The 19,581-nt window shown below is 43.4% G+C and overlaps 1 protein-coding gene and 1 long non-coding RNA gene across 3 annotated transcripts in view; one reads left to right on the plus strand and one right to left on the minus strand.

Moving 5' to 3' along the window:
- Positions 1–19,581, plus strand: part of LOC143422636 (uncharacterized) — a 134,988-nt gene that overhangs the window by 107,865 nt on the left and 7,542 nt on the right. The window lies entirely within an intron of this gene.
- Positions 8,286–19,581, minus strand: part of LOC143422625 (angiogenic factor with G patch and FHA domains 1) — a 28,830-nt gene continuing 17,534 nt past the window's right edge. For both annotated transcript variants that reach the window (XM_076893414.1, XM_076893415.1), the window contains exon 9: positions 8,286–8,619. In XM_076893414.1, coding sequence (XP_076749529.1) covers positions 8,470–8,619 — 150 coding nt within the window. In that variant the 3' untranslated portion in view covers positions 8,286–8,469. The remainder of the gene's footprint in view (positions 8,620–19,581) is intronic.

Raw genomic sequence — 19,581 nt, forward strand, 5'->3', positions numbered from 1 at the left:
GTAAAGTCCGCGAACGGCCGTCGAAACATAGTTTCCTGGCGTCCACTCGAGCGGTGCCCCGCGGGTAGACGCTATTAGCTCCGGCTACCCACCGGTATAAAATTGACTTTTTATCGCGGCGAGCACGAGAGCAAGCGGAACGGGTGAACCGGGGGCGAGAGAGAGAGGATAAAAAAAAAAGGAAGAAGAAGAAGAAGAGGGTGCGGAGAGGTGGTTTGGTGAAAAGAGAAAGGGGGAACGAGGCGGAGGACGGGACAGGCGGACGGAGGGGGTTGGAGAACCGTCTGAAAATTAGTCAGCGACGATTTCGAAGATTCCTCAGACGTATTTCTTTTTTCTTCTCCTCTCAGCGGAGTCAGAAATACCATTCTATCCGCGGATGCGTCGACCCGGGTGTCCCTCGAACGTACCACGCTGCCCTCCTTTTAGTTCAACTGTCGTACCATTTTCCAAATATATTTTCCGTACGCGTGGAAAATTTAGATTAATACGAAGAGTTGATGGCAGACGAAAAGGGTTGCGAAGCGTTCGTACGAAGCTCTATTGCTCTCTAGCGCTCTGAGGGAGTCACGTTGAGAATCGTCAGACATTGGTCGTCTGAAGAACACCCCATTACGCTGAAGTCTTTTTAAACTGCAAATTTAAACAGATATCGAGATACTGATGAAGCTGAAATTTTCTGAGAGAATTCTTATTCTAGGAACAGATAGGTAAATCTGATATACTTACTTCTAGGGGGTAGTTCCTCCGCAAAGTACGCACGAAATCGTCGAATCACTAATTTGATTAACACACACGTAAATATTTAACGTATTATCGCATCGAAACTTTGTCAAGATTACGAAACCACTTCTTTAATATATTAACAAAATACCTTTAAGTCTCCATCGGACGCTGCATACTCGCGCATTTCTCTCCCTACCTTTATTACCATACTTATCCACCCCCTTTATTTCCGGTTTCTCCGTCGCCGTCGCTCGTTCATTTTTCTTCCAGTCTCTCGGCCAACCACGGGACTTCTTGTCCCGTGAACTACCGCGTTGAAGAGGCAGCAAGGGCTCTATCAAGCGGATCGCTTTTCCGAGCGGACGTGTAATTCTCGACTTGGGGTGCGCGCGGACGGTCTCCACTCGCGTACCACGCGTCCCAACGATCATTGGCAACCGATCGTTCGCGTTTTCTCCTACCACGATCGCTTACCAATCCAGGATTTAAAATACGCAAACATTATTGTTATCCGTCGATCGTGAAATTAGCTTCTATGTAATGTTCGTCAAAATGCAATACGAAATAAAATATTTCTAAGATATTAACGAAATGTTGTTTTAAAGTAAAGTAATAACGCGAAGATATCGATGCTGATATTCTCTTTAATGCTAAGTTAAAATGTACAAATAGGAAGTTTCAGAATAAAATACTTTTTCATTGACAAAATTACCACGTCTACTTTAATTATTTCTGAACATTGACATGATAAATGTCGAATGTATTATACGCTTAAAGTATATCTTTTTTTAAAGTATTCCATTCTTTTTTTCCGCGGAAGTATCCGAGAGCACGTCTAAAAGAGAGTAAAATATACAAGATTTTCTGCTTTACGTCGCGAAATAGCTCTCGTGCGCTTCTCGACCAAGTACTCCACCCTTAAGCTTACCTGACAGTGCTCTCTAGAGTTTTAGGGTCTCGAAACGTAAATTTCAGAGAACTCTAGGGGCAGAACACTAAACTTGCGACAGTAACGTGGGAGCGACTCCTCGGGGAACATCGTCTTCAGCTCGGCGTTAATCATCGTGCCGTGAAACGAAATCGAACGAATTCACCGGCCAATTAAAGAGATCGATCCTGAAGCGCGCAACAAATAACAGAGGAAGAAAGGGTGCGAGGGGGCACGCGAAAGATGAAACGGTCGTTCGTGTTCGTCAACGTTAATACGTTTCGAGAAATCGTCCCATAAAGCGTACTTTTTGTCGCGGGATAATTGCGCCCGGGGTTATTTTCGAGCGACTTTACTACTTTGTACTGAGAAGCACCGATTGACGGTTACGTGCTCGCCCAATTTCGAGGATGCTCTCGAGAAACGAATTGCAAAGGCAGGTGCTCCGAATACTTTTATTCTTTATTCATTCGCGTACCTACCGGCGAAACGGTTCACAGTTCTCATTGGTAGATCTTTGGAGAACTCAGAGAGCACCTTTTCAAACTACTTAGAAGGAATCTTATATGTACATAATATTAATATAAAATTGTAAGCATTCATCCCAACATGCGCGATACTGCTTCGCCCGCAATTTGGCTTCTCAAAACTTTGTCAAAGTGCGTACATTGAAAGCAGAAACTCACGATCACGCGTGACACCATCGCGCCAAATGATTACAGTACTCTAGCAATGGTTCGTAGCGTTCCTATGGTTTACGATTTCGCGTAAACCCAAGGGTAGACTTTTCACTCGACAATCCTACATTACGCTCAAATTTTTTCACCCAAGAATTAGTGAGCGGTAACGCGATCTTGCTCGTATCACCCTAGGAGACACGGCATTACACCCAGTAATATTCTCGCCATACGTACCGCGCGTTCTCGTAAATTACGGTGTAGCGTTTGGTATTACGCTCGAAGGATACGGCGTTTAATTATTAACCGTGGCGGGATAAATCACTCGTTTCGGAACAATACTTTGTTCGAGCCCGCCGTAAAACTCGGCGCACGTTAATTAAACGTTGCGTAGCGCGGCTAGATTGAGCCGTGTGCCTGTCAACGGCGCTGCCACCGCGTATTTTTCGATAATTCGAAGATTACGGGGTAGCTCGTTGCCAACAGTCCGATAAGGCACGGCCACCTCCGAGGGATGTTACGTCAATTCGTGTCGCGCTCCAGTTCTCGTCTCACTTTTACTTTTGAAAGTAAAATTTAATCTTGCGCGGCTTTAATCAGGATTTGTCGAAAGACAAGAAACTTTCTGCTTCGTTGCAGTGCGATTTTCTTATATATCTAACGAATTACCATTGTCGTCTTTGAAGTAGTACTCTCGCGCATCCACGCCATTTTTAGGAGCGATGAATTTTTGCAACCCTTCTCGTGCCACCAGTTCGAAGACGCTCGACGTCCTCGCGCAACCCCAAACTCCGCCAATACTCGGAACACGTGGAAGCACGTTTGCGCGATGAGTTCGTCGAAAAGTCGGCTGTTGCCCCGACGAGCAAACACGAGGCAGCAGCTTCTCTCGCGGGGCTGTATCAAGCGGCTGATGGATATACGGGGCCGATTCGTACGCGCGGTTATTAACGCGGATTTGTGGCCCATTGTGCACCTCGTAAATTCGCGTCAGCTTCCGCGGAAAGTAAGCCGCCGCGAGGGGTGGCTGCCGCGCGAACGAGACTGCCATTAACACTTGCTTGTGGTAACCGATTGCTGTTCGCGATCCGGTGTTAACTGGGCCGTGATGGGGAAACTCTCGTTGGGAAACTTTACGAATTATGTATTCCGTTCGTTGTGGATAAATCGGATCGAAAGAGGGTGATCTTCCATCGAAGAAGCGACTTCGTGCTTCGAAAGACTTTACGTCGCGATAGAATTAGGGCAGAAATATAATTTTATGATTGATTGATAAGAAATTGTACTATGTCGTTATGAAAGAGCGTGATTGGTAAAGAAATAATGATATTGGTTCAGATTTTGAGCTACATTTCAAAGTAGCATTAATGACAGTTAATACTGACGATGGAAGCTGAAGCGAGCAATCGTGAAATAGTAACGGACAAATGATTTATTCAGCTAATTATCTCAATAACTTGGTGAATATTTAAATACTGATTTAATTAGCATTTGCTTAGCATCACGAATCGAGTTCTGCGTTACGAAACCGATGCATAATTATAAATGTGCAAGGTGTATCCTGTGATATTAACCACCATTTTTCATATCCGACCCACAATCTGTCGTAAAAATATCTCTAGCTAATTAAATTAATTAGCATTTTGCCTATCACAGATTTGTATATTAAGTTTCAAAGAAAATTTTACAAACAAACTAAGAAGGAGAAACAAGGGGTTGTTTCATGCTCATCACCATATCACTCCAGCTTAAATTCCTGCTAAAATGATTGCTGAAAAATTCTGAAAAAATTAAACATCGTGCAACAACATCTCCATATACGAATACACAAATATCGTTTCATATAAATTACAGAAATCATCAAGAAAAAATTGAGAAAACAGAGGGTAGCGCAATCGCAAATCACTATAGAGTTTTATTTGACAAACGTGTGTGTGCGTGTGTGATGCACCCTTCTCGCCATTGGTAGTTCATTAAAAAAAAAGAAAAAGGAAAAAAGAGTATGGTATCGCCAAAGTTAATACAGCTGTGGATCCCTGGGTGATTCAGAAGCGACGGTAACTCACTCGTACGCGGTTCTGCCCGCTCGCTAACTAACCGCCCAGGCTTTATCCCCTTTCGAGATTGCCAACTTTATTATACGGATTGAAATGTTTACTCCGTTCTCAGAATCGGAGAAACTGAAACACAGTGCAACACTGGCGAGATTTAGAGGACTGCATATGAGAGGAGGCGCGGATATAATAGAGATAATGTTATGGGACGTGGAAACCGTTTGTGACACTAATTTGCTTGTAAAGCTGCGCTGCGGGGTTGATCAACTGCTCTGGCTGAGCAGTAAAACTAATTTTGATTTAGGGGTTCCTATGTCGTGAAATTATTTTCAGTGTCGACGAACTTTCGAGGATCGTTGGTGAATCGGATATCCTTTGCCACGTTCTGAAAGTAGGTGTATCGAACTTGTTGCGAATTAGTTTATTAAAATTAACATTAATCGTCGACTTCTTCGATTCGTTCGCACGAGTTCCCGACTTGAACGCAGAAAAATAATAACTGACGATCACATTTTTACAGTCGCAATCGAATTATAGTTATCTTTATAGTCTGATAATTGGCGTTATAAACTGAACTAGTTCTCATTTAAACATCTGAACGGGGTAAGAAGTAAAAAAATTCTGCTGATTGGATTTGCTGAATCAGTTGAACCAAGACTTGACTCTAGACCTTTCTTCGTTGAACGACTGTTTTAACCAATTAAGCTATTCAGGCCATCGGCAATTCTTTACAAAAATAACTACTACCACCTTTCGTCTATGCGTCCCAGTAAAAACCAGGGAGACGATCTCAACGGATTTTAAGTAACGCGATAATAATAAAGCCACGAAGATTATCATTGTTACTATTGTTATCCCGCGATTTATGTACACGAAGGATAATTAGTTTCGATTTGGATCTATAAGAGGAGAAAGTATATCGATTAATTGCATTTACAGAAGCAGGACACGAACTTTCATCGTTCAATGATCGATCTAACCAATTGAGCTATCCAGGCCACCAATGAATTCTTCCTCGCTAATTGTCAGTCTAACGATCAAATCGGTACTGCCCTATATTTGTAAATTATTTAAACAGCGAATTAGAGGACTGTTAACCCCTCGCGGTCTTATGTCGAGTGGAACTTCTTTTGAGCGATCGCTGAGCGACAGCGTTCTGTTCCGCGATGCAACGTGTCGAGTGTCGATAGGAATTAAACATTAATTAAGCTCCATTCGAAGAGATAGGCAGGCATATTTGCAGATTGAAAATTATAAACTACTATATACACTATATATTTTATGTAGTCCAACGGTGTTGAATCGTAAAATTCAATTATTATAGTTCGTTGATTGAAACTATTGCAAGGGTGGATGGCAACTGGTGTGCAACTCAACCGTTTCGCTGCGACCGCTTGCTGATCCCCCAAACTATTTTCTCAAACAAATTCTCAAGCAGATTTCAATTTTCTCCCACTTGGAATAATTATAATATGTATACGTTCTCGAAGAGCGTAACGTTGGGATCTCGTTCGTTTCACAAATTTCACGTATTAAGACCTAATAACAGCCTGTCGGGGAGCTCGTTGCACCCGCGTAACGGGCGAACGAAAACACGGGGTGCGCGGTTCGAATCGCGGTTCGAATGTTAACAGACCGATCGCAGGAATCGTTTGGGGACGGGGACGCGCGCGGCTGCCTGGCCATCGCGACAGACGTCGCCGCGGTGGGTTCCCGTAAAAATAATGAAGATCGAGCGTCGTCTGGAAGTAGTTTATTATGAAAACCTTACGACGTGCCGAAGGAGTTAAGGGCTTGGCCTAAACTTACGGCCGCGCTACGCGCCCCCGGGGTCTTTGCACCGAGAGGTTTGCTTTATAAATATCGCCGGTGCAACCGAGTGTCCAGAGAGGAGCGAACCTCGCCACGAATTAAACGAACGAACGGTCTCTAAGCCTCATCTCTTTCTCTCTCTCTCTCTCTCTCTCTCTCTCTCTCTCTCTCTCTCTGCTTCAATTGCAACGGGGCCCCGTTTTCGATCCGCCTAACATTACTTTCCTGTTGCTCCTCTACCCCTCATTACTCTCCCCGCGGTGATATTAACGGCTTAATGACGCCGGGAAATAGCAACCTCGAATGATTGTTGCTCGCTTCGAACGGACGGGGAGAGCACGCGATCGCTCTTCCTCGATTTCATCCATCTGTAGCTTTCCTTCGTTAGTTTCATTCCACAATTTTGTGAAACTTCTACTAAATCGCCGTGGTAATTATAATTAACGTTTAGACGCGAAGCTTGTCACGATTAATGTTTTCTATAAAGCATCTGACTTTTATAAACTGTCGATATTTATTTTTGTATTATAGCCGAGGATTTATCGTGCAAGTGCTTGTCATCATGCATGTCAAGGTTTATTGCAACATTTTATACGCACGAATATATTAATACATATCTGTGTGCATATAGAAAAAGGATTTAAAAAATAGTAATTAATATTAAGTCATGCTGTTCTCCAAACGTGTCGTGTACTAAAAGTATAAAGTTCTTTACCTGATCGATATTGTATCAATGATAGCGTTCTGCGTTTCATTCTGTCGAATATTTTTATCAACGCTACATCGCAATTAAAAGACATCGTACAACAGTAACAATCGTTTGTTTTATTCTGACAAATAGTCGATCCGATTAATGGTTGCGGCAACGTCTTAAGGAGATGTGTTGAATGCACATTTTCGAATAATTTGAGCAAACAGCGTGTATTTGACAGCAGCCAAAGTCGAGGTTTAATTCTTACCAACAATCTAATAACGAACCTCGACGAAATTTGTAAGAACAATGGTGGTAATATAAATAAGATAAGTGCATAACTACTTCGTACTATCTACAGCGTAAAATAATGAGAGACGCAACGGCTATCCACAATCCCCAAACTAGTATTTCACGTAAAATAAAAAGCGTGAAATTTACTAATTACGCTTGCTCGTTTACATACACGAAGTACATAGGAGGTTGGTTGTTTATTGAAAAAATATTCACAATTCATAGCACACGAAAATGACGAATAAATATATGGGAAGTTAAATTGCAATGATTAGATGAACTGCGTGTACCGCCGAACTTTTACATTCTCTTATTTATTCTTACGTTAGTTTGTACTTGAAGCTAGACAATTTTTCTCCATTCGTACAGCTCGCACGATTCCTGTATGTATTAGTTTAAGCAAAACTGCACGTTGCGATGATTCTATGCTGCTTACAGTTTGCTAGCAATTGTACTGTTGCATACGAGAAGGGCTTCGTTGCCAGTAGTAAGCTTTGAGAAAAACGCCACCAAACATTCACGAATGTGAGTTAAAAATATCTATGATATGAAAAATTTAAAATTCTTCTCTCGTATATTTTCATTATTACCTTTAAAAATTTGCAAAATGAATTAATAAAACAATTTCAATTATAGCTTTTTCAGATCGTATTCGAAGTTCAACAATTCTTTATTATTTCTAAACCTGAATATTATTAAAAACTAATCATAAACGTATAATTGATTAACTAGAATAATTAGAGTAACATTAAGACATTATTTAAGAAGAAAGAATAGTTTTCTTTTAAATTTCCTTTATGTTAACCAATTCGAATATAGATGTTCAATATGAAGAAGAGAATTACACAAAAATGTGTATCATACGAAACTAACCGTGAGTAAATTATATCTAACAATTAAAAAAATGTTGATCACATATGCAAAACAATGTTCTTATTAACATTCAGAATACTTCTTTCTTCCCCTCTTACATTCTATTCAATTTCCATCGAGATAAAATCCGTAAAATTCATCGAATCGAAGGAAGAGCTTCGATTAATTTGTTGAGATTTGAAATTAGACATTCGCGTTTCGGTAAAATGTAACCCAAGCGAGCCAGAGGAGCACCCTTGCGTCCAACAGTACAATAAACGACGTAGCGTTTAGCGAAAATGGTCGTATCCGTGTCACGGTAATAAGATTCCTACGGGAGAACGTAATTGTCATCGCTTACCGTGTCGGGCCGATGAAAAAGCGCGTGCAATGCAAATCGAGCGTTATTCCACGGGCGGACCGTTCACGGTGCAATTATTTCGCTTGGTCGGTTATTTCTTTGTACCGTAGCTGAGTCTTTCGCCACAACGCCTGCTTCTTTTCCGTCGTTGAATCTAGTTCGATTGTAGGAAATTCGCTCGTTGCCCCGAGACCGGTTTTGCACGGATTATTCGTCAAAGATACCTGCAAGCAGAGCATAAATGAATACGAGATAAGCAGATTTTTGCCCAAGCGTAATGCTTCGCCCTGCTTTACATAAACGCGCCTTTTTTTCCCCCCATTCCCGTTCCCCTTTTTTTCTGTTTGCTTATCCATTCATTTAATTATGGTAAATGAATGTATGTCGCGCGATCGGACGTACTACGAAGTAGCGTAGCTGGTACGTTGACGCGATATTTTTGTGGTAGACGTGGATAGAAAAACTGGTTCCCTATTATAAATAACGTTGATGTATTCGCTCGGTTTTCGCCTACGAGATGTGTATTGTGAAAGGTGTTTAAAAATGGTAGGAAATATGTAAAACAGCCACCGTGCTGCGCTTCAAATGTCACGCGTCTAATGCGCTTCTGAGTATTGTGTCGTTCGTGTGACACCAAGTTAAAGCGCAAATTCAAGAGAAGATCGTATGTTACTTGGTTCACAAACTTCAGAGATGGAAAATTTATCTACCTAAAAGTTTAGAAGAAACTTTGGATTCTGACTGTGTAAGAGAATCGAGAGAAGAGCTGAACGATGAACGATGAAATATTCCAACATGAGTAACAGTGAAAGTTGATGACTAATAAACGACAAATATGATACAACGATTGTAAAAAGGAAATATTTTCCATACACTCGGTGAACGTTAAAATAACAGAACAAATTACCAAACAAGCTAATCAACCACTGAAACACGGAACGTGCTCGCGTATCAGGTGAACTTTAGTTTGGTCAGCAACAATGTAAATTAATCCCCCTCGCCCCCGTTATCAGAAACACAATCGCGTCGTTCCAATTACAAGGAGCGATTCTACTTTCAAATACGATTGTCTGCCCACTGAATCGTCGCATTGTTCGCTGCATACTTAATTCCCGACATCTCTGTCCCCCTCCGAAAAAAAAGAAGCAAAAAGAAAGAAAAAAAAGAAAGAAGAAACAAGATCGAAGAACGAGGCGAAAGATTATTCGGCTGGCAACTCTTATCGGGTGGGGAGGGTTACTTGAAGTTTTGAGTCGCGACCAACTGGGCGGAACACCCTCTCTCGGCTCGTATTTGGGCCAAGTGGACTCCCCCGTCTGGCTTGTAAATGAGGCCCTATCTAGCTCCGTCGACACTTGACTTACTTGGTTGAAAGGAAAAGAGACGAAAACGAAAGAATGGAAAGAGCGTAAAAAGGAAACGCGGGGGAAGGGTCCCGGCTGCTCTGGAACGCGAAAACAACGTCCGATCTGGTCGGAGGTAAAAATATCTGGGAAAAGCGTGCCTTACCGAGAGACGAACGACACGGCGATAAAATTGATAAATAACACGGGGATGGATACCGTCTGAACGTTCGATGGAGGTTTGTCGTTCGAGGCAGAAGATGAAGTCGAGAGGTGGACCGGGGTTTCTCTGACGTGTGCGAACGAGATGCTCTTGTAGAAGTTGGATTCAAGATTAATTAACTCTGTGCGATAGCAGAACTGAACGAGGTACGTATAATTATTGCCAGATTTTTGTATTTAAAATGGCGAAGTACGGGTTATTCAGAATGCAGAGAACTAGTATTTATTGTATTTTAATATTAACCGGAGTAGGGGAGGAATTTCGGTCGTTTGACGAAGAGCCAAGTACCGCGGAAAGTCTCGAGATGCATTTCGTAAAGTTCCTTTGCTCATCTGCTGTGTCTTAAAAGAACCTCGTTTATAAGTTTCAAGTAGCTGCAAAATGCAACACAGGCGAATGGTTTTCAGCCTTTAACCAAGTCGAGTGTTCTTACTTTCGCCTACGTGGAATTCAGCAAAACCGGCAGAAATAACTCATTAAAGAAACGGTAAGGTAAGGAATGACGAAGTATATAATAATTAACACGGTTTTGATAAATATTGGGTCGCTGCATCGATCTCTCACTGTTCGTCGCCGCAAAAATGTTGCTTTAATAACCGACAGATTTTTCGAACATTTCTGCTGAATTAATTCCCGATCGATATATGAGACTGTTTCGTTTCTGGCTCGGAGGCCATTCTCACAGTAAAGTACTCGTAAAAAGTGCAAAAATAGATTAACTACAGCACATGTGTGTACATGTTTACAGTTTCAGAACTCTAATATCTTACGTGTAAAAATATTGAATAAAAACAGCGTTGATTATCGAAATTTGCAAAAGCAGAACAGTTTAATGAGATTAAAGGCAGCGTACCTTTTCATACCGACTTTGGTCAACCAAAATGATATAAAGCGAAACTTAATTGGTTCTATTTCCAACAACCTGGCGTATCCGATTCGTCTAATTCAGTTACCATCAGGCATTCCCAACGTTCCTAAATATTGCACCCTTGCAACAGCTCGAGAAACCACTTGAACAGGCAGCCAAGGAATTCACCCATTGACCGTACCTAGCCAGCTTTCCAGCTCAGCCCGTCGTCGTGCTCGATCTCCCGAGGCAGGAGGCGAGAAAGCAACGGCGGACGACAGTGAAATCCGCGGAAAAGGGTTAGAGAGAGCGAAGACGATGGAAAGACGAGAACGGGCCATGATCGAGCGACAGACGCGTTATCGTGCGCGTAAAATGAGCGCTCGTTACTCGATTGACGAGCTCGCGAGACGTTCAGGAGCAAAACGGCTCGACTCGAGTTTCGCTTTCTCGCTCGGCGATGATGGCGATGATGCATCCGTCTGGCCTGTCTAGACCACTTATATATATTATAACTGGCGCTCGCTCGTCCATCCTCTCATCCCGTTGCTGGCAAAAGACGACCACCACGACCTCTCCTCTTCGTCTCTATTTCTTTTCCATCCTCCCGGTTACCATCCCTCCCCTCGACGGCCTCACGCTCCAGCCGCGGCCAATGAAACCCCGCGAATATACATATTTTACCTGATTTATGTCACGAGCATGATTAATCTCTCTCGGTCGAAACGTTATCGCGGAACGGAGTTAGTTTTTCTGTTGGTTCATCGTCGAGTCATCGCACGGTGAATTTTTGACGGTTACCTAACGTTGATATAACGCCACGTCGAGTCGAGTCGCGTCTCTTTTATTGCTTCTCAGAGACAGATATTGCCTTTTATTATTATTATTATTATTAAATTCATTCATATATTACACATATGAATATACTTGTACTTATACATTACGTATGTGTATACATACATTACTACTATTGCTCGAAAATCACCGGCAATTGCTATTAACAACAAGTCCCTGTCAATTTTTCACCATAAATTAATAAAATTCTCGTTGATCTCGTCGTGAGAGCAGAAAGTACGAGACGATCGCGCGCCCCGGCCCGATCCTTCAAAGAGGAGAGTGTACGTGGGCCATCGACCGTGCCGATCTAAACTTATCACAGCTGCCTCACAATGGACAGATGGTCGGGACAATGATACTCGGATTACTTATTAAAAACGGATTAAAAGTGTCTGTGGGCAGACGCAGATCGTGCGGCGCGACCGCTTTCTTATGTACGATGCAGACGGACATAAATCGGTGGCTGAACCGAGCACCAGCCTGGCAATATCAACTATAGACGGCCAAGCGAGCCGAACAATTCGTTCGATCATTGAATTATTCCCATCGGGACTGATCGATCGTCACTCGAATGTCGCGACCCAGATATCGCGGCTGCCTCGTCGGAAAACTGCTCGGTTTATGAATAAAAAATTTAGCTCGCGTCAGACGACGTCGGTCGTGAGACTTTAAATAAGTCTGATCAGACAATTATTTAATGGAAACTCGGAATTTATTTTCCACCGACTCTTTGAGTGTACGTAAAATATTCAAGTAATTAGATTGATCAAATCGGTCTGTGTGATTAAAATAAAAATCGCGGAATAAATTTTACCAACGCTTGTAATGATATAATGATCTTGTAATAATCGTATGCAAATCTTCAACGTCGACCACTCGAAATGCAACCGTAGGTGCCTGAAATTACATCAGTTTCCTTCAATTTTACTAATTCTCAAAAATTCATTCAAAACTGAAAGTATTCATATATAGGATAAAATATAAAATTGTGCACTTTAAAACCTCTTTATATTAATGTCGAAGCAATGCAGCTGTTTAAAGAAAAAAAAGAGAACACGACTAAGTTGAAAATGACCCAATGGCTTCAACAGGGTTAAAACGTTCCAATCGATAATCTCAATCGATTAAATTGAACTAAATCGATCAATTGTGATGTTATAATAGTGTTAGAATTATCCACCTTATTTTTACACTATGCCACTTCAAATAACAGCTTGATTTAATAATTTCGTTACACAAAATTTGTAAAAATTTTCCCGATATAAACAAGCTTCCTCCATTTCGTAACAAAACTCATCGTAAAATGGATGATAAACCGTCTAGGGAGGATAGACACGGGAAAATCGTTATGCAGAGCCGAGACGCGAACTAAGAGGGTGGAAAATAGGCAAATAGGTCAAACCGGTTGGATGAGTGACACAGGCAAGCGGAGGCAATGTACCGTGATTACCAATTAGGCGACACAAACTCGTCGTCGCGTCTGGAATGTCTACGACCTGTTACGTATTTTTTCTACCCACATACTTTCCCTCAGCTTTTGTACTCTGCACGCCATTCCATTTAGCTCGTACGCTTTGCATTCTATTGTATTTACCCTGCCGCGTCGCATTCCACCCATTTCTCTCTGCGGTACAAGAACCCTTTCCCCGACCATCGATGGTTCAACAATTCTTCTTTTCCACACGAATGACGATTGTACCATGAACAAATTGTCAAACACTAAATGTACGTGGATTTATGTAAAATTTAAATACGCATCAAACCACAAAGTAATTGTAAAATACGATAAAAATCGAAAAGCATTTAATCATCGTCTACTAATCAGAAGCAACGAAACACAAAAGGCTGCCGTCGTTCATCCGTATTACGTTAATACACGGAGGGGGTGGGTTCCCCAGAGAGAAAGGAGACGTCTCGAGCGAAATCGGGGCGGCGCGCGGTGCATGTGCACCTTTGAACTTTCCGGAAGGAAATTCCGGGGCTAGAGGAGAGCCAGACACCGGCAGCAGTCGGTCGTTCGATGCTAGTCGGGAGAGGCATCCAGATAAAACGGTGCCGGTGGTACAATAACATATTGAGAATTCGCGGGTCCGCCGGCGGTAGGTGGTAGGGTGCCAGACGGTCTGTGCCAGTTCAGAAAGTTTGTCCCGGTTTGCCCGTCTGGCATGCCGGGAAGCGACGCGGACGCACGTGCACCGCACCTTGACAGGTTGAATATGGGCTCTACGGAGCGCGGAGACAGCATATTGGGTTCGAAACTTTGCTCGTTTACAACGTCGCCACTATGTCTGCCAGCGGCGGCGGCGGCGGCGGCGTCGATGGCGGTGGTGGAGGCGACGCTCTGTGTTACCTGTGGAAATAAACGTCGCGGCCCACGTCTACCCTCTCTCTGTCTCTGTCTTTTCGCGCTTTTCCCACGACGGCTTTCAAACGGCGTCCCTTTTCTTTTCCTACACTGAGAGGACCCCCTACTCCTGAGAGTCGCGGTCTGACGCGCGGCTGTCGAAGCGACAACGGCGAAAATTGAATGAACAACGCGGGAACGTGTCTCGACTATGGAAGAGTGCACCCCGTGTTCTGATTACCTTGTTCCTTCGCGGAATGCTTCAAGTGGATTAGCTGCGACAGACGCGATAGTAAGAGCGTGGATTTTTTGGGGTGGGATCGATTGGTAGGATTTGTGGAATAATTTCAACCCCTTCATCCCTCGCTCTAAAGTTTTTGCAACGATATAGGTACATATGTATGGAAAATCGTTAATGGAACAGTATCGATTTTTGTGGCATATATTACGATCTCAAACGATTATGAAACAAGCGAAATTGCCTATAAAATATTAGCCATTTAAAATATTTTATGTTACATATAGCAAATAATTAAAAACTGTAGAAGTAATATTAAAATGAAAAACTGAAATACATGAAAGTGATGCTAAGAATGGAAACTTCATCGGAATTACTTCCTCTGCAATTATTCAAGGAGGATGCTGTGCCTACAAAAGAAATAAGAGAATATCCGGGGTCCCCCTCGAGTAGATCGAATTAAAAGCGACGTTGATCGTGAAGCGTGCACCGAAATAACTTAAAGCAGCGGGAGCGGAAGCCGTGTACTCGGAAAATGTGGGCCAATTACTTTCGGTCAATGTTTACCCTGGCAAATACTCGAAAAGCAAGTCCAAAATGAAACGGCACGAACTCCACGAATCCTCCACTCTTGGAGGAACGTTCTTGCGCAGCCATCGGAGCCAACGATCTCTTGGTCGCTGAGCCGCGGCATGTTTGCACAGAATTAATTAGTGTTTGGTCGTCTATAGACTCTGGACTTGCTAGACTAAACTAGATAAACTAAGGCGCAGGTACCTTCGTCCTCGTCACCACCGCCGGTTCTCGTCGCGCTTCAACTTCTTCGTGTATTCGTACGTACGTGTATACCTCGCGTGTACGTGTACGTATCCGTGTTAAGACTCATTTAAATGATGGAATTACTCGACGGCATTTTTCCGACACGGTAATCAAAAAATTACGATTTTCGATATTCTTAATTATTTTCGTTCTGACGAGTTCAAATAGAATTTTAACGCTATACTTCGTAGACTATGTCACTTAAAACTTAATTTCACTTATGTACCATGACTGAAATATCTAATACTACTATAATAAAAAATATGTTGGTAATTGTATAACATAATACAAGCACCAAAACAAAGTAAAATTAAAGTATTATTATAAGTGAATATCGTACGCTAATAAATTTTCTAAAAAACGTATGAAACGATCAAACTCGATGCAGTTAATATAATATGTAAATCTAATTAATATTGATCTCAAAAAGTGAAGCTATGCGGAATTAATGCCACGGAACAAGGAACCACAGCCGAAGCTTTCGCTCGTGAAACAAGGTAACAGATCGTCGCCTGTCGCTTGCTCGTTCATATGTCTCGTTTGCAGAATGCATACACGTGCATGTGCATCCGTCCTAGACAAGCATATAGACAAATGGCCAGACGTAGTCTTACATGCAGCATTCAGACGCTTGCACATACACACTTCGGCGGCTTTATGGAGAGCAGACACAGGGATGCCGCATATCCTGACCAAACTCGACGCGACGTTTCTGCGATGTCCTGCCCTATTACCTCTTTACTCTCCACTTCACCTCCCGCCACACCGTCCTGTCCTTCTTCACGTTTCTCTCTTTCTTACGTTCTCCAAATCGATTATTTTTATTCCAGTACTCGTTGCACTTCTATTTTTCTCTAGATTCGATTTTTTTAATCTGCTATTCGTATTACATTTCTTGCGTCAACTGCATTCGTGTAACTATTAGTGATGCGTTTTATAAAGATGTATGCAATTTTAAATAATTGTAACTTGTTAAATAGTATTACGTCTCTCTGAAAGTTTAATTAATTTATGCTTGTACAGACGCGTGAATTGAAATGACCGCGACTGCTAATGCAGTCGATCCAGACGTCCGTAGTCAGCCAAATTTCTACCGTTTCATTCCTTCCTGTAGAATTGTTTCTTTTTAACTTTTCTTGGACAATTTTGTTATTAAATATAAAACATTCAACTAATTGCGACAGACACTATAAAAACTCGATCAGATTCGTTTACTACCAACGAACACATCCTCTTCGCGCCTCTGTTACAAACGAGAAAGAAGAAACTGTAACGCAACTCGTTACACTAATAACCGTTAAACGGCAATAGGCAACATTAGAAGCCCCAAATATTATGCTGTACCATTTTAGCCGTACATTCCACATCAAAGCGGCTGACCCTAACCACATGTTCATCGTTTACACCAGAACTCCTCACTTTAGGATTTACATCGCTCGCCACTTCGCCCCCTCGACTAACCCCTTGCTCCCCTGACCTGTACACGTTCTTCGACAATTTTACAACTCCTTCCCCTCCTCGCACCGTCCCGGCTACCCTCATCCCGTCTTCTCTCCTCTGAATCGCTCTTCGAGCACTTTATCGGTCAATTTCCAGGCGAGTTAGACGCGTACCGCCGAGGAATCGTCGAGGGTGGCGTACAGACAGACGAGCGGACACGTAGTCTTACATACCTGCGCTCGGACGCTCGCACACGCGCGCTCTTTGGCGGCTCGACGAGGAGCAAGGGAGGAACACGGAGGGTGAAACGGTGAGAGAGAGGACGCGTATAGTGGAGAGGCCCGCACGTCCTGACCGCGCGCGGGCATGGTCGCGCGATAATCCTGTGATGGATGTCCCTAGGTAGTCGGTAAGCCCTGCCAGCCAGGCTGCTCACCACGTCGGTGTGTTTACCCAGACGGAAGCCGTCTGGCGGCGATAGGAGGACCGACCCATCGCGTGCTGTGTGTGCGGGCGATACGTCGCTTCTACTTCGACCACCACTAGGATATGCACCTCCGACGAGACGGCGTTTCAACGGCGTATCTAGCCGGGAATAATCGCGACGGCACCAGACCCGGACAACGGGGTGAGGAGAGTGTGAGAGAGAGAGAGAGAGAGAGAGAGAGAGAGAGAGAGAGAGAGAGAGAGAGAGAGAGAGAGAGGGAGAGGACGGGCACTTTTTCCCGTGGTTGCGATCTGATTGATCGCGACGATCATCCGCGCGATGGGATGCACCGACGGGTACACGGTGTTTTACGTCCGACAGTCTGGGAGGCGGACACGCTGACGGAAAGCTGATTTGTGGAGATGTTCTTACACTGGTGAAGAAAACGATGTGCTACATATTTGTCGCGCTGGAAGAGGGAGAATTCGGAGAAGAGGGTGTTGGAGAGTGTGGAAATTAGGGTTCTGTTTTGTTGATTTTGTCGCGTCACGTTGAGTACGCCGAAGAAATGTAAGAATTAGGGGGGAATGAGGAGTTATAAAAATTATCTGGATAATGGAAGATTGTGGAAGCAATGGAGCAAGCTTTCAGTTCCCAATTTCTGACCTTCTGTTACATCAATTAAGTATTATAAAAAATTGTGTACACGACATAAAATATTTTAGTTTGATCCGGAGATTTTTGTTCGAAAATAGGCTCGACCATGTACTTTGTGTATGAAGGCTCGTTAAGTCGAGACACGCGGCGGATCTTGCATGTACAGTGGAAACTCATATCCGGGGTTTAATGGGACCGTATCTGATCCGGATGATCGGAAATCCAGATTAACCGAGGATTCCTGTTTCGCTAATTTGAACTCGCTATAAATATTCAAATTTATTCCTCATCGATACGTATCCCAATAAAAGTATTTATTAACAACGAGTCCTCGTTCAGAGCTGCATGCACGGACTCCATAAGAACGACTTCGTTTATTATGATATCGCCGTGAAAAGGCGTTCTTCCCACATTTTTTAAGCATTATTCAAATGTGATATATAGAGTTGCGTCGAAGCTTGATTTTAAATTCTCAAAAGTTTAATGTACAGTATTATAAAAATTTAAACACTCTTCAATATATTTTCAAAGAGAACTACGACACAAGTCTTCAATAATTATCTCGACCCATTGCTACTTATATATAAAAATTCTTACGCATTATCTCCATTTTTCATACCGTGCTAGAATTTAGCATATGAGAGGAATCTACCCATCGCGAGCGCATTAAAGCCTCTCAGACAAACCTATAGAAACATATAAAACAATAATCCACATGTAACCCTCAAGAAGAAACTCTCCTCCGGCAATTAATCGAATAATCACGCACCTCCCACAGCGCAACACCACCCACAACTAAGCGCCGCGAATTAAATAACATCCCCCTCGGTGACCCATTGATCCTCAACGAAATACTTAAGGCGGCCTCTGAAACCCGCCCTCTAATTGCCCTCGGTGAACATCGGCGGCGTTCAATCAATTATTCCATCAAAGAAGCGAAAAGGCACTTTCGATCGCGCAGCGAAACCCATTCTTCTTGCCGGGGCCCCGAGTTCCGGTTGCGTCCCGTTTCACCGGATCGCCGACGAGGCGGGTCGGTTCGCGCTCGTCGATGCGAGTCAGAGCCGGCTGCCGCTGGTTGTAATTAATAGATCTCTCGTCGCACATATTTGTATGTCGTGTCTGGGCCGATTGTCCGGACAGCGTACGGCTCTGCGTCGGACGGCGTGGACGCACACCTCGTCTAGACCGATCGACCGCTCCTGGCTGCCGGATTCCTAGCCAGGGCAACGGTTACGGACAGCCGACGACACGGACGTATCACGTGCACGCATCCACGCACACGTACAGAGAACACTCGGCCCTGTACACACACAGATCGTACAGAGACTGTTAAACCCGACGACGTGGTTACGCGCGCACGTGTGCCCGGCCCTCCTGTGTGCACAGCATTATGCGCTCGCGTCCGGTTCCTCCTCGCTGAGCTCCGGTTAATTTCGTTCCGTCTCTACGTGTCTCCCTGGGGTATCGTCCCTCCGCGCTCCGTTCCGGGACTCGCGGCTCCCGGCTCCTCTATTACTCGCTTTTTACCCCCGCATTTCTTCGCTAATCTCCGCTGGTTTTTGCCCCCAACGGGATCCAGCCCGCGTCTTCAGCCTGTCGTCCTGCGCGAGCCGCGGATCTTGCCGACAGGATTTTTATGGAACCGTTTAGAGTGACGATTTTCTGGACCTCGACTTCTGGTCCGTCTTTAGGGGTAGTTACGGGTACTTGATAGAATTTTATTATCGTTACCGTGGAATTTTCATTGGTGTTTGGTATTGATAAATGAGCGTGAAAGGATCAAGGATAATGATATTGACTGTTGGTTGCGAACGACTACGATTACTGACTACAATGGTGACACATGATTTTATGCAACAACTGAACTTGATTATCCAAATTTAACGGTGTAAGTCACTTTAGAATGTGCATATTATCGTACAGCGAACTTTCTATTAGCACCTTAGCAGTACGACAATGGGGTGATTAGCATCAATTGCATTTTCTTCGATTCCACGTAGAATGGATT

This window comes from Xylocopa sonorina, chromosome 4 (genome assembly GCF_050948175.1).
Source record: "Xylocopa sonorina isolate GNS202 chromosome 4, iyXylSono1_principal, whole genome shotgun sequence".
Classification (NCBI taxonomy): domain Eukaryota; kingdom Metazoa; phylum Arthropoda; class Insecta; order Hymenoptera; family Apidae; genus Xylocopa; species Xylocopa sonorina.